At 41.4% G+C, this 22,500-nt stretch overlaps 1 protein-coding gene across 3 annotated transcripts in view; it reads left to right on the forward strand.

The window, feature by feature from the left end:
• srpk2 (SRSF protein kinase 2) overlaps positions 1-22,500 on the forward strand; it is a 69,853-nt gene that overhangs the window by 25,416 nt on the left and 21,937 nt on the right. For all 3 annotated transcript variants that reach the window (XM_034084534.1, XM_034084533.1, XM_034084535.1), the window contains one exon: positions 21,021-21,172. In XM_034084534.1, the coding sequence (XP_033940425.1) occupies positions 21,021-21,172 (152 nt within the window). The remainder of the gene's footprint in view (positions 1-21,020; positions 21,173-22,500) is intronic.

Raw genomic sequence — 22,500 nt, forward strand, 5'->3', positions numbered from 1 at the left:
ACAGCAGGTGTTGCTTTTACTAAAAATAAGGCCATCATCATATTATCTATTTGCAGAAGTTGGCAGCTCGGAAGGAATGTGTTGGACAGATCAATCTTACTGAGATGCTAGTGCAGACGATTAGATGCTTTAAACGTGTGTGCAGAACTCTGAAGTCACTTGTTGGTTAATGAAGTGATAAATCAACGGTAAATGACTCGTCGTCTGTTTTGGTAATCGGTTCATTATAAATTGGAGCAATTTATCCATAAATGCCAAATATTCTCTGCTTTCAGTTTCTCAAATGTGATGATTGCATTTCTTGTTTTTTTATCACTGTAAGTTGAATATTTTTGTCATCAGGCTGTTGGCCGGACCAAACGGGCGACTGTCTCCTCGCCTCAATCTCATGTGGTCAATGGTAACACAATTGATGCAGCTTTTGATGAAGTTTATAATTACAAGTTACAGACACAATACAATTCATGGTTATTATTAATAAGAGGTTATAGACATTATGTGTATGTTACACTTAAAGCAGCATGACCTGATTTGGAAGTTTAACCTAAATTGTGGTCATTTTAGGAAATATCAGTAAAATGTTCTGACTACATCTGCCCCCCAGCCGCCATGAACACACACACCACACACACACACACACACACACCACACACACACACACACACAACACACACACACACAATCAAAAACGCAGCAGAATGCATTGAATAGCTCGTGTTTCTTTTAAACCAAAAGGATGGATGGATTTGAGCTTGAAAAGAGCAAGAGACTGTGACGCGTTTTTCACTGGCATTAAAGAGACGATCCCTGTTGTGTAACTTGGCACTTGAGGCATGACTGAGATGGATGGAGGACAAGGTGTGTGTGTGGTGTGTGTTGTGTGTGTGTGTGTGTGTGTGTGTGTGTGTGGTTGTGTGTGGTGTGTGTGTGTGGTGTGTGTGTGTGTGTGTGTGTGTGTGTGTGTGTGTGTGTGTGTGTGGTGTGTGTGTGTGTGTGTGTTGTGTGTGTGTGTGTGTGTGTGTGTGTGTGTGGTGTGTGTTGTGTGTGTGTGTTGTGTGTGTGTGTGGTGTTGTTTGACATCCTTGTTGCGTGGGAACAGCTTAAAGCTTCTCTCTGAAGGGTGACAGCACGTCGGTTTAGGTCCTAACCAATGCTGTTGGGTGGGAGGGCTTATGTCCTTTTGAGGAGATTTCTTGTAAGGATTAAAACATTTTTTTTATAAATAAACAACCATAGGTCAGACTTTTTTAAAGACACTGGCTTGTAGCTCTTGTAGCCGATACGAGTGCTGAGGGGTCGGGAGTCAACCTCACTGTGTTTGATGCCGATTGTCTCACCTTTAGTCAGTGTGTGTTCTAGGGGTTGTGTGTTTAACAGGTGTAGTGCTTACAGAGGAAAAGTTCAAATCCTTTAAGGTGCATGTAGTAGATAAAAAGAAAGTGGCGGATAGTTGGTTCACTGTCTGAAAGCAGCTTTTAATTCATATGCATGATGTGAGCCTTGCTGTAGCAGGACACAGTAACAAAGGAAATAACAAAGTCAGAGGAAGATATGAAAGGTAGCATCACAAAAAGATGAATAGACCGAACGGTTTCTCCAAATAACTGTTATTAGATATGAGGGCGTCAGATGGCACAGACGCAAATGCCCAGCCATTTCCTATTCTACCTAAACATTTCCATCTTGTCTTCTCTTTCATCTACTTGACACCGGTTGAAACGCCAGCTACAGGATACATACAAATATGCAGCCTACTTCCTGCTTTCCTTTCCTCCTTCCTTGACTTAAAGCTCTACACTAAATAGGGTTGCAACCAATGATTATTGTCATGAGTTAATCTGACATTTATTTTCCAGAAGCAAGGTTAATGTCTTTGAATTGCTTTGTTTTTGTCTGTTCAGCAGTGCAGCACATAAAAAACAAAACAATTGACACAAGATCTTTCACTAGGAAGAGAAATAATCAGAAAATATCTTAATAAAAGTTCAATAATTTTAGTCGCTTTTCAGAAAAAATATCAGATATTTGTCAAATGTGAGGATTTGCTGCCCTTCTTTAAATATCTATGGGTATTTGGATTACTGGATGGACACACATTTGATTTGGGGCATTTTTCTTTCTTTTACAGACTATTGAATACATGAGAAAATAATCAGAAGCCAAATGGATTATAAAAAAAGATTGTATTTTTCATCCCTATTTCACGTTACTTTCTTGGAAACCAGTAAATATTTGATTAGATAAGCTAGAACCAGAAGAGTTTTGGCATTTTAATAAAAAGAAATGACTTGACATTTCCTGTCAATCCAAGAATCAATGAATCGTCTACTTGTCTAGACTTTCAAAGTACACCAAATCTGCGTATTAGCAAACATCTGACAGAGATTAAACATAAGCAAAATATAAAAGGGAGGATAAAAGGGCAGATGGAGCAGCAGAGGATGCGTTGTGGAGTATTGGAATGTATCCAGTCAGTCAGTAAGCCAGGCCGATGCAGCAGAAGCATCACATCCAGCTCTGGAGGATCGTGTGACGGCAGCTATCACATTCACACAGTGTATGTAGCTTTGACTGGCCTATACTGCCTCCACCATCTTCTCTAGTCCGCCTCACATCCCTTCAGACACACAGGTCACACACAAACAGGCACACACAGACATGAGCAGCCCCCCATGCAGCAACATGACAATAGCTAATGAAGCGTGGCAGGGAGCTAGCTAGCAAACTAGCCGGTGTGCCCTCCCTGTCTGGCTTCCTGGCCTCCATTATCCCAGCGACCCCCCTCCTATGTCTGGAAAGAAGCAGATTATTGCCTCGACTTTCTCTCTTGCCACCTGCTTTCCCTTTTACTCGGCCTCCTTTCTCCATTTGACACAGGCAGAAAAGGAGATGCAAGCTTTATTTTTTCCATCACTCCAAGATCTTTTAGTGATGTAGCAATTGTAAATAAATTAGCATGTGGGTGTTAGTGTAGTCGAAACTACTCGGAAATGTTCAAGACTCCCAAACAAGTCTAACCTGACTGCATAGCACGACTTTCTCCCCGCAGAATAACACTGGGAATTTCCACCGTGCTCAACGAAATCCTATGTGGTTAATCAGTAATAAGACTGACTCAGGAACAAGACACCTCACGAGTAGTGTCCAACACGATCGCCATGGCGATACCCCCAAGGATTGGGTCATGTGATCCAGACCCCGGCACCTGATCTTACGCGAGTGCCTTCGGCAGGGTTGTCAGCCAGTGTTGTGTAGGGGCAAAGGTCAGGTTGTAGTTGAAAATCTATACACTGACTACAGGGTGATACTGTTAATATAGCGGCGGGGGAAAGTCCCACATCATGTGAAAAAGGCCTGTTCAGCTCAACAAGTCAACAAGTCAAATCAATTTACTACATGTTACGGTGACGGTATGTGAAACTAATCAGGTGTGTGGTGTGTGTGTGTGTGTGTGGTGTGTGTGGTGTGTGTGTGGTGTGTGTGTGTGTGTGTGTGGTGTGTGTGTGTGTGTGTGTGTGTGTGTGTGTGTGTGTGTGGTGTGTGTGTGTGTGGTGTGTGTGTGTGTGTGTGTGTTGTGTGTGTGTGTGTGGTGTGTGTGTGTGTGTGGTGTGTGTGTGTGTGTGTGTGTTGTGGTGGTGCTTCCAGTCCCTGCTGACTCGGTATGTTTACATAAACAGCATTCCAGTCTTTCCTGTGCCGCTTTGCTCATGTTAGATCGTTCACTCTTTTTATTTATTTTTTTATCTTTTCACTATCCCCTTCTCTTCCTGTCTTATTCTCTCTTCTAATCTTTGTTCTCTTTCTCGTGGTGTTGCTCCCATTACTAAGGTGTCTCTGTTGGAGCCAGATCTCATGAAGTACTTGACTTGGTGGTGACGTGGGTCATGTTATCTTGACTGTTGCTGTAGAAGAGTTATCATTGATACTCAAAATGTGCACGACTTGCTGCATCGGTGGAACAATGAATTACAAACATTTGATTGGATTTCATTATTTTCCGACAACAATCTTACTCGAGGTCCATAAAGTGAATTGCTAGCAGGATTATTGTGCCATTTGCATCCAACCGTGTAGAAGGAGGATCATATTTGGTTATAATAAGCGATTCCAACAATGCTACTAATTGACTGCATCGACCCGTGTGCAACAAGAGATATTTAAAGAACATAATGGCTGAAAAACATTCTCTTTGAGTTCCCATCTCACTGTGAAATGGCTCTGAGCTGCAGTGGGGATAGTTAGCATGCAGCTTGAGCCTTCCTCTCATTATTTTACAGCTCTCTGCCACCAGCGTATTAGGCCTTCTGGAGTCGACTTTCCTGCTCTGACACCGTGTAAGTTATACTCAGCAGAAACGGAGAAATGGAAGACGAGTGAGAGTGTGGGTAAAGATGGAACAAATGGAAATATTTTGATTTTCTAGGGGGGAGAGGAACCTTGGTTCAAGTATAGCCCTAGGAGAGAGACTGAAAAGGCGAAGATAAAGACTTTGGAAGAATGCTGGAGAGAAAAGAAAAGACCAAGATAGAGACATAGAGGGCAGAGAACTGGAAAGGACAGCAGAAACCCCAGGAGAGAGCGGAGGGAGGCGGCTGGGGAGCCTCGGATAGACGGGGATAAAAAGCAGAGGAGGGAAAGTGAGGGAAGATGGAGGGAGAAGATAGATGGCTCTCTGCAGACTTGCGCAGTGTGTTGGGTAATGCTAGGTCACCGGGGGACTAATCTCTACTGATGCTGCGGCGCTGGAGCAGTGGAATGATAATGGCCTGTTTTTGCATGTTGGGGGGGGGGGGGAAGGCAGGCATGTTGTTTGTTTGTGCGGCTTTGCATATGGATGTGTGTGAAAAGATGACACGTTTGAATCCGGAGGTTCCACTCTCCATTTGTCCACACACACACTCACACTCACACAACCCCTCATCAACGCCTCATGCCCTGTAGAACTGAGTCACCCCTCGCCTGCTGCATAACTGAGAACAACATCCGTCTGTTGTGTCTGAAAACACTGTTCAACTGTGGTCCCTGCCTGCAGCATGGTCATGGGTGTTTATCATTTATTTTGTTATTGACCTACATCAGCTCTGAGTGGGGGGGTTTCGAGGGCTGCGGACCCTTGAAACGCTTCCAGATTGTCAACATGCCAACTCTCTCTCATCTCACACACGGCTCACACCACCGGCCTGTAGTTTAACATTAGTGAAGTCACAATGCAAACAGTGGTTTTCTTCCTGATGACGAAGTGTGCACTGCTGAGCCGGGTGCGGTTACCCTGGTGATGGTACTTTCCCCTGCGATCTGGTGAGAGAATAGTGGTTTCAATAATGCAATGCATGTGAAAATACGAGACGTAATATGCAAGTTAGTATGACAAGGTTTCAAGTTAGAATAACCATTCTAGAGCTGAAAGGATTAGTCGATTGATCAATAACTTGATCTACGGATTATTCTCAGATAAGCATTGAATTGTTCAAGTCATTTTACTAGCTAGTTAGTACTAGGTTCACATTTCAATATCTGCAGTTTTAGATACATTTAGTTCAGTTTGCAAAATATGTCACTAAATAAGTAAATCCCCCTGCCTTGAAGTGCATGTTAAAGTCCCTATAGGGTTCTATTGCAATATTAATTACACATGCCTTAAAATAAAAATGAAATGTTTTAGTGATGCATGCCTGCTGAATACATGCCTGCTGAATACATGAACACAACCCCTGCTGCCATTGTGAAATATATTGGACTTGATTAACACATAATTGTACGTATAAACCAATTATTTCTGTTAGTTCTTGGTTAATTTGTCCTTCTAAAAGCGGATGGATATAATTAGTGAGCAAACATATTGCATTTAAAGTTCTCTGATGATCTTCACGATATCCGAGCTGAACTGCCCGACACACAGGTTGTTATTTTAATTAGCTCCAACTGTTACGACTGCTTTGCACATGACACTGCTAGTCTTCTGCCAGCTCTTGCCAAACCACGCTCCCATCCTACTCTGCATTAACACAATATGTATGCTTTCGACATCAGACACACTGCTATGCTGATGAGCTGACAAATCAAATGATAAAGTATATTAGGGAACATTGTATGGGAGCTTAATTAACAGTGGATGTCTTCTCAGAGTGCTCAGAGTTTATTTAAGGTAACGAGTGTGCTGTTACGATGGACGGGTGCTAATATATTCTGGGTGTTGCATTTCAGATCTGTATGAGATATCGTGTGGGCGTCTGTTCGTGTGTCAAATCAATGCATTTTGGCCTATGTTAATACAGTATTGTGTGTATTAGTGCCTACATCAGGGTGCCCAACCTTTTATGAACCGAGAGCTACTTTTAAGTTGCCAGTCTGCCGAGATCTACCAATCCAAGTAGAGAGGCGTAGCCATTACTGACAGTCTACTACCAGGTAAATACACACTTCTACTTGTATAAAACTGACCTTTGTACGATCAATACTTCATAAAATACTGCAGATCCTTTATCTTACCTCTTTCTAATCTACACACATACAAGTATTTAACTGAAGTTACACAACAGTGTTGTTGATACAGAGTTGAGTTTATTCACATGTCACTACAGTGGGTAATGTTTTCAAGAACATTGAACAGTGCTGCCACATGACACAGGAACAAAGAAAAGACTTTCTTTGCCATTATATAAAAATAGTGTTGCTACAAAAGTATAAATGAGGCTTACTAATAAGACAACTCAGATCTGAAGCTCACAGGAATCTGCTGCCAACGTGCAATAAAAAAGAAAAAATTAATAGAATCAAACCCTAGTTTTGTTGCATTTTAGTAGAGTATAAAAAGAAATGCCTTTTTTAAAAATAGGATGCAAGCAACACTAGTTTCTCAACCTGAATTGATAATAGACTATAATCAATTTAAGTTTGCATTCTTATACCATTTGTACAATAATTATAATTAATAAGTTCAAACAAACTAAAACTTACAGCTGATTAATAACGGTATCTAACTTGAGTTTTTATTATATCAAAACCTGTTGAAATGCTACTGTTATTTTTAATGTCCCCAAAAAGCGCGTCGGCAGCCTCCAGGAAAGCTTCTTTCACAACTTCGCCGTCTTTGAAAGACTTCATGTGTTTCGCAAGAACGTGACTGACACGATAAGATGCTCTGGAGCAGCGTTGCTCTCGTTGTTGGGCCTGGTGAAAATGGACTGCTGTGCATTTAGCTGTCCTTTCAGGCCCCCCCTTTTGGGAGCGTAGGGCAGAATTAGGATGGAATTCTGTCTCGTAGCGTTTATGCACTGTTTTGAAATGCCGCTCCTAAATTACCCTTCTTCGATAAAGCAGCGCTCGCATTGCAGATGAGACAGATGGACTTTGAATTGGAATAGATACAAAAATAATCATCCTCCCACTCGGAGTGAAAATTATATATTTTGGGCTTTTTTGCTTCTGCCATAATTGCAGTCTTGTGTGTGTGCGGACTGTTGACACGGACAACGTCAGCGAACTAGTCTTTCACACACATACGGGTTTTGGGCCGAGGGCGACACCTACTTCCGTATGCGCCATTTCACGCGGTGCAAGCAGAATATCATAGTCTATTGCCTTAATCAATATCGTCAACTCTAAAATACCACATATATGCAATGGCATGATAATATTATTGTGACAAGTGGGGTATTCACCTGGTGTTTCCAGAAGATAGACGTAGATGCTGCCAAAATCGACCGAAGGCCACTTTCGAGAGTCGTTTTCCATACATCTGCAGGCAGTCTGTAAGGGCAATCGGACAACCCACACAGCTCTAGTTTACGCTGGTAACGACCTAGAGCACACCCCTCAAGTCCAGAGATGTAATCCGAAGACATGCAGCGATTTCTTCGGTCGTTAATTCAGAAAAAAAAACTAGTGCGCTCTGCCTGGCTCTGTTAGCTAGCTGTTTATATTAGCACCTCCAGGATATTAGCACCTCCAGGAAAATGGCGTATTTATATATTATATATCTATGGCGCGCGTTGCATTGTGGGTAGCTCGTGACGTCACTGTGTGTGAAAGAAGTGCACTGCCCACCTTCCACGCCCCGACACATGGGGTCACGCCGGCCAATCACAAAGCTTGGATGCGTTCAAGTGCATTATTCTGGCACAGGAATATTATGTTATAGGACATAATAAAACAAATATTGTTGTTCTATTTTTAGACACATCTCGTGATCGACTGGGAATCTCCCACCGATTGACCGGTCAATCGCGATCGACTGGTTGGGCACCCCTGGCCTACATGCTTAGGCACTCAATCTCATCTGGGCATTGAGAAGGATCTTTGGCAGGTGGGTGTCACAGTGCCATGTGGCCTCTGCTGGAATTCAGGGCTCGGCTCGTCTTGTCCCTCCACTGTTCAATCCCTGAGTCCACAGCAGAGAGAAAGATCTACCGTACAGTTTCCTCTGTCCCTCCGTCCACCACTTTTACCTTTACCTTATGGAGTTAAGCAGGTCTCTGACCACCAAGAAGAGATGGAGTCTGGCTTTGTGCGTGCTCCGTCTGCGCCACAGGGCCCTTCGAAACAGGTAGAGGGGATGAAAACCAAGACAAATAAAGTAGCAAAGGAGTCTTAGGTTGACAAGGCTAATAGAAAAAGTGAAAACAGGGTGTGAGTACTCATTTTTAACTGGTAAATCTAAGTGTTCAGACTTTGGTGGATTATGTCGTGACTTTTTATTGAACTACGTATTGCTTGTTTACTTCTCTGCGGGAATATGGGTGGATTATTACGCTGCTATGGACATTTTTGCACCTCATTTGCACTATGTAAATCATCTTTTTTTTAATATATATATCCTGCTTACTTGAAGTAAACGGTTATTTTGGGTTTTTTGTAAATATTGAGAGTTCTTGCCTTTTTTAATGTGTGTCTTTTGTATACCTCGGGACTGTGGGAAACAGTATTTTGATCTTTCTGTGTGTACAAACATATTTTGAGATTGACAATAAGTTGACTTTGACTTTGCTAAATAATGGCACCTCTCTCAATAAGTGTACTGAATTTCTTTTTACCAGGAAGTTCAAATATGCTAAATGTCTTCGTGCTTGACCTTTCGGGTTACCCTTTCTTTTTGGTGGAGGTCGATTGGGTGTATGGAGCCTTATATGATAGCACGATATTGAAAAAGACTGACATTGCGATATTTAACCGGATGAAGGATTTTAGTCACGGACGTCTGGATCTTAACTGGTTGACTCATCATACCTTAATTCATGATCTAACATGTCATGATAATGCATATTGCTTACCCTCAAATAAGGGGGTTCATCTGTGAATGAAGAAGAGAACCTTTTTGTATCCAAAATAGTTCCAGATGGCAGATGTTGCTTTTCTTTTTGGAAGTAAATCTTCATTCTCGCCGGTATTGTCATCCTGTGCCTCGCTCATTTTTTTACCGGTGTTTTGATGGTCTGCAAACTAGCGGGGCGGGGCCTGCTGTGATCTGATCAAGAATGATTGTGATTGGTGGTTTGCTGTGCATGCAGAGCCAGCATGTCACTCACTCAAGTACCCCTGATATGAGAGCCGCGCAAGTTTTCCTTTTGTAGCAAGCAGCAAAATAATTGTAACATGACGTGTTTGAGTTAATTTACCTACTTAATATCGCACGTCATAAAAAAAAAAACATATTATAAAAAATGTATAAAATCGCACATCCCTGCGGTTATCACCATGACACGATATATCGTTCAGCCCTACTACTAACACAACTTGTTTTCAAGAGCTTAAATGATTCATTGACTATCTTGATCATTAATTAACTGTTCGATTGTTGAAAGGAGAAATAAGACTTTACAAGGCATCATCTTGGATTTTTTTCTTCACTATTTATAGTATAAATAACCTGCAGCCCAAAATGGTCTTAAGTATGTTTTTAAGAAAGATAAACCGTAGTCAATATTTAATTGGTGCAACATTTGTCTAGACCTGGATCTAAGGGAAAGATAAGATAAACGGTACCACTTTACAATAAGACTACCCTTATAAGGGTATACGAATAATTTGTAATTCATTTATTAATTAGGTTGTGAACACTTTCTAAATCATTAATAAGCTTTTATAAGACGTGAGATAAACAGGGCAACTGTGACCGGTTGCTTGCCAAATAGGGAGCCCACCTGTATCTGTACTGCTAAGCCTTATATTCGCTACTTAGCTTACTTTGTCTTCTTCATCAGCCAGCATCCTTGGTATCTGTTGCTCACTGAGTTGATTCTCGCTAAGTAGCCAATATAAGGCGTAGTCCTCTTGCCAAATAGTGAGCCTGTGTTGATGTATGAAAACTGTTAGAACTGGTTTATAAATGGTTCTTAATGATTAATAAAGTGTTTACAATCTAATTAAAAACCCTTTATGAATCCTTTATAAGGGTAGTCTATTGTAAAGTGGTACCAGATAAACGGTAGGCAGTCAGTCTATCGAGTGCATTTTGAGGGTGAATTTACAGACTCTTTTTACAAGATAAACATAACTGATTAAAATGAGTGATCAAGTTGAACCACTTATGTTTTTTTAAAGCATTGAAACCTTTGCTTTTTGTGTTGCTCTTGACACACGTGACTCACTTATTTTAGCATTGGGGTTTAAACCCGGTCAAATCATGTTTCTATTTGCGTTTGTGAAAACAGCAAACAAGCTTGCATGTGTCATACAGAGAAGGTGCAATGATCGCTGCTATTTTCCAAGTCATTTATCTCAGGAACACATCATGTCTGAAAACATCAAAACAGCGATTCAAATTGAACAACCTTGATTTGTTTTTGTATACTATATACATTTTGCACAGAATAAGTCAGAAATGAGTAGGACTTTTATTAACTGTAGACTTCTGCAATGTTGCCGTTTTGAGGAATTACAATTGGACAACATGCATGTGATTTCTGACACGTATTGTAGTGATGTGTATCCAATAAGCTCCCTGTTTCGGCTCTTCCTTTGATTGACAGGTGTATATTGTATCATATTGTTCTTAGGACAGCGTTATATACTGTATATAGATCTCATTAATGGTGACATTCACTTTGATTGGCAGTGGTTACTAGAAATGATTTAGAGCCTGCTTCTGAAAACTAATAACGTTGTGTTATTATTACCTAGCTCGAAAATAGGCCTTGGCTTTCAGTCAAACCCCTTGGGAGTGGTGACAGCTCATAAACAGTCACATTTAAAGCAACACAGATGAATCATGTAATGTTGATTTAACTATGGACTTTGGCAGATTCGGTTGCAATGTCACTTGTTGTTGCTTCTCAGTTTTATCACACAGGATTCACAAACCTAAGTAAGTCAATTGAGGTACATAATGCTGGTAAATTAGGTTTATTGTCCAAGCTAATTCAAGTATATATTGGGTTCTGATCCTTTTGCATCCTTGCTGACTGTCAATAAAGACCATATCTTAACAGCTGAAGAACATACTAGATTGAGGGAAGACTTGTGTAATACTGTACTTCCTGTGTGCTTACAGTATGTTTGTAATAACAACATACTGTACTTGTGACGCTCTCGCTCGCTTGTGTGTGGGGGCGGATGTAACCTCAATAATACCGGGCTTTGTGGCTGGCTGACGTCATTGGAATGTATAAATACAGAATGCAGTGAATGAGTGCACTCCATAGACGCACAATGAAAGATACAGCAGATACCCTATGGCGGTAGGATGCTTCTATACTGAGCAGAAGAAAACATGAACCCCATGGCTTTACAACACAGCACACATGAATGTAATACTTAGATATGGTTTTCTTGGTGTGCATCTATGCTATTCTGGGTTTTCGAGATGTGCACGTTGGATGTTGTTTTTAGGAGATCGAAATGAGCTTGTCCTGGTCGGTCTGCAGTCATGTCACTTGACTCCCACTGCCTCTAGGCCTTGTGTGTTTGTGTACACGTTGCGCAAATACCCCCCCCCCCCCCCCCCCCCCCCCTAAACAGCCCTGTAGGGCAGTGCTCCGCTTTCCAAATGCAAATTATATTCCAAGTCAACTGGTTTTATCACAGAGGGTTTGCATGCAGCCTTGGGTGTCTTTGTGCTGCAGGCTTATTTGAGTGCATCGACATGTTTATATTTGTGCGTTTTACAGCGGATTGTATCGATTTCGCCTTTTGCACTTTATCATCTTTAAGTGTGTTTGCATGTGTGCCCCTGTGTAAACGTGTATGCATTATACATCCGCTGTAGAGTTCAGTCAATGCAGCGCACTGTGTGGTCTTGTATCCATTGGCTGCCTGTGGGAGTTTGAACAACAGTCGATTCAGCCTCGATCACGGTTACTCTGCATTCTATTAATGTGAAGCTACAGTATTGAGATTAATCATGGGAAGCTGCAACCCCATTACAAACGTCAACATATGGCTTACAGTACTGATTTCTATGCTGATTAGCCGGTGCTTTTATCCAGAGGCACACCGTACATTGTGCGGGAAAAAAGCAGGTCAGCGCCTTGTGTAACATCATCTCTGTCGAATGGCTATTGATGGACACATTAGTTGCTCTGAAATGCATAGATTTGTTTGGTTTTGTTTTGTTGAGCACACTTTGCATTTCTTTACAGCATTATAACAGGAGCTCAGAAAAAAAGAGGCAGAAATCTACCTGCATGCAAATAAATATTGCATCCTGCATGAACAGTTGTTGCAGCTGTCAAAATGCTGTACATTAAGAAGTGTATTTAAGATCTGAACCAGTGAGATTTCACTTTCTCCTTCTCCTTGATAACAACATGTTACATCATTGAGGAAATCAACATCGAGCTCCAGTCGTTCTACAGTTGCAAGTTTAACCTTATTACACTGTTTAAAAATGATTTGAAAATTATTCTTTTGTAATGGAGTCATTAGATCAGACGACACATTCCCACTCATACAGAGCACATTGTTCCAAGCACAACTTTGCTGCTCGTTATGTGGCTTGCCTGCAAGATCCTCGCCAAGCTTGATGGGCTGGATGCTTTTGGAGGTCAAACTCGGGTCTCTCTCTGTGACAAAAACACAGATGTTTCTTACCAGAGGCCTGATGTTTTACAGTCTTCATGCTTTGTGGGGGTCACAGTATTGCTGGTCATTAATCACTGAGAGCTTTGTAGAATCCTTCCTTTAAGGTTAACACAGGAGTACACAGCCGTGCACTTGGATCGTAGTCCTCAGTGGTTATTTGAAGAAAGCCCAAGCTTTTTTTGTTCCCTTTGGAATTAAAAAAGATACACCGGAAGAATGGTGGAAATTGTAAAATTCACTAAAAGGAGGAAATCTAAGCAACATGAACACAAATCACTGTCGGTTACCACAATATGTCTATTTAATAGAAAGGTTGTGATTTTATTCAAGTTTAAAAAAATATAATAACCCATGTTCCATTTAGAAAATTGGCTTGCTGCTGTGGTTAATAATAATACATTTATTTCTCTAGCGCTTTTCTTGAACCCAAAGACGCTTTACATTGGGAGGGAGGGTAGACAAACAAAACAAAAACAAAGAAACAAAACAAAACAGAAAACCTTGGGTCCCTTGAAAGCCGCTATATAAATCAAAGCTATTATTATTATTATTATTATTATTATTATTATTAAAAGCAGTCAGGAGGACGTTGGTTGAGAGGGGGGGGGGGGGTGTTGCATTACGATCAAGGCTTTCACAAGAGGTCTGTACGGAAATGAAAAGCCTTTTTCTATTATTCCATGAGGGACTGAATTATTCCGGTTTGGGGACAAAAAAAATAATACATGAAATTCTACAAAAAAGTGAGCTTTACCTGTCCCATGTTCAGTTGCTATCTGCTCATCTCGCTTGATCTTAGAAGCTTCTTGCTACATTAATTGCTACTAGCATAACACACCTGAATCAACGTCTGAGTTGGTGGGTAACATAGGTTGCAGGAGTTTGGTTTGCTGCATCAATTGGATGTTTTTAAAACTTGTCAAATGTATGTAAATGACACGACTGGCGGTATGAAACAGGATTCCGTCTGAGCCGTAATGTGCAGATTAGAGGTAATGTGTGGGGGCAGCGCAGCCAGTGGCGATGTGCTGTATTCTGGCTCTCCGCCACAGACTCTGGAGGAGAGAATGAGTCAGCTGCCCGACCGGGCCAAGATGGAGGGACGGAGAGGGATGAAAGATTAACGATGAATCAATCAGAGGTAGAGACTGTAGGAATGGGTGTTGTTGTAGCGGAGCTGAAGGACACCCGCGGTCTGAAACCCACGCCTCAGCATTGAGAGTGGAGGACGGGCTCTTGTTTGCTAAAGGAATACCTGTTACCTTGGTGATAATGAGAAATTGCTTAAGGATGAGTCCATCAAGTGTGAACTTGAGAGAGTGTCAACTCCTCTATACGGCTGCTCCGAGGTGTTTTGACGCTCAGGGGTTTCATGGGGTATCCAGATGTAATTAACAGCATCAAACATCATTGATGTCGAGGTCTCAGTAGGCATGCGGGGACAGCAGGGACAATATGGGAACATTGAAAATAATAATAATTTGTCTTGTCAATCGGGACCAGGGAAATGAAAAAATGAATATATAAATTGCAAAGAGGATATGCAATTGAAACGGCAGGTTCCAGGCTCTCCAGAACTACATGCTGACGGGAACATTGTGTAATTGCATTAGCGCTTGTATTTTGGCCTGTTATAGCGGAAAGGACAAGCCTGACAAAGCAAATCTTAATCATAATAACTCATTATATACACATAATACACACAAGCAACAAAAACAAGCCACAGCATACACACATATGTATCGAGTGAAATACAAAAAAAAAGTGTATTCGACAGGAGGAAGAAGAATTTACAAAACCCTCTAAATATTTTATCCAGTGAAAGATTTTGACTACTCGAGCCTCCATACCTACCTCCACCACCTATTTGAAGTCGTTCAAATACTAATTAAATACATTGGTATTTGAAGTCATTCAAATACTAATTAAATATATTGGTGAGCCACATAATTGCGTAGGTGGCCTGTCGATCCATACAAATAAACCTCAGCTTATTTGGACTTCACATACACCATCCAACCTGTTGTAAATACTAACCAAAATAAAACTGGATAAACTACAGTGCCATTTGTTAAACCAATTATTGAGGCCTTTCAGAAATGAACCCTGACCATTAATGGATTGTTAAGGCTGTGATTGATTATAGATCTAGTTTTGAATCAAACACCAATACAATATATTTTCAAAGTGCCAAGCTTTAACTTCATTGTTAATAATGCTACCAGTGATATCTTGTCAATTGTTGACACGTAGCTGTATTTATATCCAAATAAATGCTTGTTTAGACGGTCAATATAGAAGCTGTTTTACCTCTTCACTGTTTATATTTTCACTCCCGCCCTGTCAGGTCAGCAATATGCAGCAGCAAAACGCCTCAGACGTAATTACACAGTGAGCTACGATGAGGAATTTACGAGGAAACCTTGCTTTACGATTGGTGAAAGATCCAGTCGTCTGTTTCCATCTGTTCCCTGTGGACTTTGTGAAATGAAATCATTTTCGTGCTTAATATCCTCCACCACAACCCGCCGCACAGCGTAGCATTTCCACTGCAGTTAGATGAACTCATGCAGATGACAGAAATGGTTTTCAACTGTATCCTCAGCTTATCAGCATGAAACTACAACATCTTAACACATGTGTGGTTCTTTTGTCTCCTGCTGTACACCCTATGTTGGATCCAGAAAAAAGTGCCAAGCAGTTGAAAATGTAACACTGGGACTACAGATGCCATTGCAAGGTGTGATAGTGGAAATGCTGAGTCTGAGAACGGGCCGTGTGTGTGTTTGTGTTTGCTATCTGTCCACACACTTACACTTGTGTTAAGGTGTCAGGAAAAGCCTGGGCATGTTCACACACATAACAAGAAGTTCAAAGATAAACAGCACATTCTGCAGTCACTTCCTACACAGTACAAAGTTAGTATCGCTGAGAGACCTGTCTGAACCCGTCAAATACTAGAACGGCTTTACCAGTTTCAAATGAGTGATTAACCAATAAAGTAGTCCCAGGAAAGGATTGTTTAGAAGTCCATGAAACATGTCTTAAACGTGCGTTACTGCAGGAGTCGGCAACACAAATAGACATACTTCTCCCACACGTGCCCAAATACACACGGGTGAAGCTGAACTACTGCATTGTTTATGCCGTACTCGTTTTCTCCTCTGTTTTTTTTCTTTCTATACACACTTTAAATTACTGCTGGGTTCATTTTGTCCTACCCCCGGCTTAACAAGCAAGCGGTACGTGTGCAATGAGGAAAATAACAGTGATCAACGTTATGGTGCTGTGACACACGGTACAAAAATAAAAGGTACGATGCTCAGAAAAGACTTTGCCTTCTAGCTTGTGCCATATTGGTTGGTCTATTTAAAATGTAGATGCTTAGTTACAGGGCTCAAAGCTAAATGAGAGTGCTAGCTGCTGTGCATATGTGAGGTATAAGTAAACCCTTTGGTCCATAGGGACTTGGCTTGGCAACTGGAAGGTCACCAGTTGAAGTCCCGTAAAGACCAAGTGCTACCGAGGTGTCCCTGAGCAAGGCACCGTTCCCTACACTGCTCCCCGGGCGCCGTACATAATGGCAGCTCCTAACATTAGTATGGGTCAAATGCGGAGAAACCGATTTGTTACATGGTACCTGTACTGCGTAATGACAATAAGTTGAATCTATCTATCTATCTTTGGTTGAGGAGGACATTGATTCAGCTAGTGTGCAAATGACTGCAAGTAAGTGCAGGAAATTGATTATTACACCTTCACCCAAAGGAAGGAGGAGCATGGTAAGTGTGACAGCCTGCTGCTGAATCTCAGTGTGGTACATTTAAGAATCACCATTTTAAACTACTGATTGTGGTGGTTTTGTTTACAATAGTTGACATCTTTAGAACCTGATCTAAAGCATGAAGAAATGCAGGAATGACTTGTTTTTGTAGCGGGTATTTAACAAGGTCACAGTGTTACATATGCAATGGCTCTGTACGGTGCGGCAGTGAAGGAATGAATGGATTATGCGGTGATGTGCGTCCAAGAAAAACCTTCACACAAACGAAAGCAGAAAAGATCAGATCGCAAACACCCTCTTAATGTGTAGTTACACAAAAGGAGCACTGTGTGTTGGAAGGTGATGACCTTGGCTCGATGTGTGTTTGTGTTCAAAGATGAGGTTGTTGTCATCCTCCTGTTTGTTTACCACTTGCTCAGCACTGAGTCTTTATCCACCTCCACCTGTTATTTAGTGGAATTCAAAGTGGAATGATGTGCAGTGTGTCTCGGTGTGGATTGCACTTTGTTTTCCTGCCTGATTGTGTCCTTGCTGTCATTTGTTTTCCTCCTGTCTCGCTCTTTTTCTGTTTTTTTTCTTTTCTTGTCTGCTGCCTTTGTTTTCTCTGCTTGTCTCTCTCTCTCTTTCTGGCTTTCCACCTCTCTATTTGTCTCTGCTTGTCTGCCTGTCGCTCCCTCCCTTTTATTTTTGTTCTCAACGTCTCCTAGCTCTCTGTATATATCATTTTGTCTCTCTTTCTGCTTATGTCTATGTCTGACTTTCTCTTTCTCTTTATACCCTCTTCTTTGACTCCGAGTCTTTCCTCTTCCTTGTTTCTCTTCAACTCCCCCGCTTTTCTGGTTTCTGTGTCTTTCCCCCCTCGCTTCATCTTCATTCTCTCGCCGTCCTCCCCCTGCTCTACCTGTCTGTCTCTCAGGCTGTGGCGTCTTTGCTCTCTTAATGTTTTTGCTGCTTGGCTCGGGTCCAGGAAGTTATGGGAGGCTAAGTGTTTGTGCAGCCAATGGCAAGAAGAGACGTGATGTATGACACCCTACGTGACTGCTTTGGTAAAGAAGCAGCATCCTTCTGCAAGGACACTGTGTGTGTGTGTGTGTGTGTGTGTGTGTGGGGTGTGTGTGTGGTGTGTGTGTGTTGTGTGTGTGTTGTTGTGTGTGTGGTGTGTGTGTGTGTGTGGTGTGTTGTGTGTGTGTGGTGTGTGTGTGTGTGTGTGTTGTGTGTGTGTGTGTGTGTGTGTGTTGTGTGTGTGTGTGTGTGTGTGTGTGTGTGTGTGTTGTGTGTGTGTGTTGTGTGGTGTGTGTGTGTGTGTGTGTGTTGTGTGTGTGTGTGTGTGGTGTGTGTGTGTGTGTGTGTGGTGTGTGATGTGTGTGTGCTGTGTGTGTGTGTGTGATGTGATGTGTGTGTGTGTGTGTGTGTGTGTGTGTGTGTGTTGTGTGTGTGTGTGTGTGTGGTGTGTGTGGACAGGTTATGTTGTCCTGCATTGGAAGAGCCGTTGTGAGTGTTTTTGTTGGCCACGTTAACGCTTTGTGTCCTGGATCATCCCCCCCCCTTTCTTCTTGCACTGCAGTTGCCATGGCTACGCACCAAGAGGCTCCATCATGTGTCTGAGCCTGTGACCACAATTTCATAACAGCTCACAAGCGCTGGCTTTGTGTGTTTATATATATATTTATTTCTGTCTTAATATAGCTTTTGATCATGCTACTGGTAACCGTGAAGTGACACCGAATGGGAAGTGTTTGTCGAGCTTGGTTCTAGTCATACATAATTGAAACATCACGTTGTCTTAATGTGAAGATACGATAGAGTCTTGATAAGTAAATGTTAGATTTAATAATGTCAGCCCTTTCCCATTACTGATGAATGAGAGCTAGACTCTTACCCTTTAAAGCACATGACACGATTTGCAGATGTACAAGATAGTGACCGGAGAGCTCATCTGACAGGAACACAATCAGATGTGGGAGTGGCTATATTCTCCAATCACAATGAATGTGGACACGTGTTTTGACGGCATACATCCATTCTGAATGTATTGCAGGCACAGCATATTTTCAAAGATAAGGTCAATAAAAGAAGGATTTGTCCGTTTTTATTTGAATACTATATACAGTTAAAGAGGTTAAAGAGGCCCAGTTATGACTTTTGGGGTTTCCCCTTTCCTGGAGTGTTATAGGTTTTTGTGCATGTAAATGGTCTGCAAAGGCCAAAATCCCTGTGTTCCCTCCAGAGGGAGTTTCTCTCCCACACACACCCCCCCCCCTTCCTGAAACAGCTCAATTGGACTCCTTTGTTTACTTCTGGCACATAGTGATATTTCTATGTAACACGCGAGCTTCTATTGGCTAGCGCTCCAACACATTGTACGTGATAGGCGAAGGTGCGGGACATCTCTAAGCACTGGAAAAATCACAACTGAGCCAACCAGGTGACCAATCAGAGCAGACTGGGCTCTGGTTTCAGACGGAGGGGGAAAAGAGGTGCTGCAGCACAGGCAGTATGCGAAAAATAAAGAGCTTTTTGAACATTAAAGCATGGAGACATGTCACAGTCATAGGTCACAGTAGAGACACTACATACAAATATGAACTTGAAAATCAGCATAATATGCCCTCTTCAAGTTATTCAGCTGTTTGCAATTAAAAAAAGCTAAAAATAGTGTGAGTTAATAAATGTAATTTGCATAGCATAAATGACTTGTCTTAGCCCTTCAGAATAATCTTGTTCCCCTTGGGATTTCCTGACCTTTAACTTTGGAAACGCTGCAACTGCAACAATGCATCCATGAACAGTAGTAAACAGTAGTGTCATTCAAATTAAAGATTGCAATAAACCTTAAGGCAGTATTTAATTTGACAAATAAGGACCCATAGTTTGCAGTGTCTTCACAAATGAGCACACTGGTTGGTGGGAAACAAACAGGAACTTTGCAGGCATGTTCCCGAAACCGACAAATAGCTATTTCCTAAAGCAAAACCCTGAACCCCTGCCTGATCAATCATTGTAAGTCGACCTGGATAAATGCCCAAAAAGCAGCCGGGCTGGGGAAAGAGGCAGCCTGTGCTCTGCAGCCTAATTTATGTTCACTCTCATGGGCTCGGTTCCATTTTAGACCAGCTAAAGGAAGTGGAACAAGGCTTAAGACTGTGGAGATCAACTTTGTCTTATCAAGTCTAATTTATCGATGTGTCATTACTGTATATCATTTATGATGGCGTCACTGTCATTTGTCACCTCATACATTTTAAGAATACCTGCTACATACCGGTAATACTACATTATTCAAGAATTTAGGAAGAAAATGTTTTTGGATGAATTCCAGTTGTTCTGGTGATTCATGTCTGAAGTGCGTGGTGGGTGTTGATCGGTTCAACCAGACTGTCTGTGAGCCACACACAATGTGGGCCCATCAAGCAACGCCTGTTGTGGTTTAGACAGGGCAGCAGTTTGTTATTCCATTCAATCACAATTTAATCCATATCTCATCTTCAGAAATCTTTGTCAGTAACAAGTTGAATGTCTGTCTTAGCATTGGATCTAAATGTCTTGAGAGTATATACATCTTTTAAGGTACAGTTTTGACACAATATATCAATTAACACCAATGTGACGGTTGTTTTTATAGCTTTGTTGAAATTAGTTGATAATAAAAAACGATCCTGTTGTTGGAAGTGGTTGTAGAAGTAACAAGATCAAGTGCTCTACTTTTTTGTCTTAAATGTTAAAGGGGCTTTCAGTTCAGTTCAGTTGGCCAACAAAATATAATCAGTTGGCTCGGTTTTATCTGTGTTGACCAAAAAACGTTTGGTATAGTATATTACTTATTTCTGATGGTTTTATTGTATTGGAATCACGTAAAGTTTCTGGTGTTGTGATGTCTTTCTTCTTCTGCCTTTATGCCACTTGGATCTTTCATTTATTCCAAAATTGGACGTATAAAACATCTCTTCCCGAGCTATTTTTCTGTCCAACCAAATATCTTTAGAAAAGCAAATATAAAAGTGTTCTTTGCTTTTGTATTAGCTGGATGATTCACGTTTGAATGATGCCAGTCAGAAGCAAGTTATTATGTAGTCATTCATTAGTCATCGGCACCTAAAGCTCAGTCTGAAGGTGCCCTCGCTCTGATACCAAAATATACCAACAATGTTCATACTGGGAGTTTGTTTCCTGTACAAAGTTAGCTGAAAACCTAACTGCCTCTCCTCTGCTGTGTGTGCAGGCCTGAGACGCAGCAGAAAGCCCCGGTGACTGCCCCCCCTCCCCCACCTCCCCCTCCACCTCCCCCCGAGCCGGCAGGGCCCCCGGAGCCGGAGGAGGAGATCCTGGGCTCCGATGATGAGGAGCAGGAGGACCCCGCAGACTACTGCAAAGGTCAGACCGAAAAACACACACACACACACACACACACACACACACACACACACACACACACACACACACACACACACACACACACACACACACACACACACACACACACACACACACGCACTCAAATCATCAGTGGTGGAGGAAGTACTCAGATTTGATTAAATGTGGCAATACTGAGTTATAAAACATCCAAACATACTTAACGAGCTGCAAATTAAAATACTTATTGTGCAACAAAGTCAATTTCAGAATTACATTTAATAAATGAATTGAATATGAAGCATTAGTGTTTTCATCAGAGCAGGTACATGTGGAGCTTATCTTAATGACTTTATATACTGCTGCTGGATAACCTAACCCATATTAATATATCATATTTTATTTATTCATTATATTTTGTGTTGGCAAATATCTGAATCTTTAATATGTACAGTAAAAACTGCAATATTTGCAAAAAAAATTGTAGAATAGCGATATAAAGAAGCATAAAATGGAAGTGAAGAGTACCTCCAAGTTTTATTAAAGAACACTTGAGTACATTTACATAAGTGCTCTCCACCGCTGAAAGTCATCAGCCCCATCCCATTACTTCCACACTCTACATATGTCTTACATATTTTAAGAAGGTCTCACACCGTCTCCTCTCTCTGCTGATGTGATGCTTTTCTTCATTTCTCCTACCTTCTCGATGGCTCTGCAGCAGTGTTGGTGTAGCCATCAGTGTGCGACACTTAGTCGTTGTGACACTGACATTTCAAGGTTGTTTAGATCTGATAGGCTGGCTCCCTGCTGTGTCTCAGGATGCCAAAAGCTGTTCTGTCTGCTAAGAGGTTCATGTTCAATACACGGCTCTGTTTCAAAATGCTGCGCCCTTTCTGTAAACACTGTGGCCATTACACTTCTCATTTGATATCTTTTGGAAAAAATAGCATATTTTACTGAGCTGAAACCTAAATATGCCATGATTTCCTTTAGGCATAACATACTGTACCTTGATGCATCGTGAAGCTTTGGAGGACAACTCTTGATTTGTACGAAGTTGTTTTTGAAGCCAGACTGTCTGATCTCACTTCAGTAAGGTGAAAGACTAAAAGAAACTGGTTTTCTGTCAAAACAAAGTGACTTTCCTCAGAGCCCTTTATGTTTTGGCTTCATTATTTATTTCTGAACATTTTAAAGTTAAGTTAAAGTTTAAGCCTTTTATTGTCATTATACACAGAGTATAACGAGATTCAGAGTGCAACTCTGTCCCGGTGTGCAAAAAATACAAACACATACGTAACACTAAAAAACACAGCAATAGGACAGACAACATAAACAATCATAGG

Source organism: Pseudochaenichthys georgianus, chromosome 6 (assembly GCF_902827115.2).
Source record: "Pseudochaenichthys georgianus chromosome 6, fPseGeo1.2, whole genome shotgun sequence".
Lineage (NCBI taxonomy): Eukaryota > Metazoa > Chordata > Actinopteri > Perciformes > Channichthyidae > Pseudochaenichthys > Pseudochaenichthys georgianus.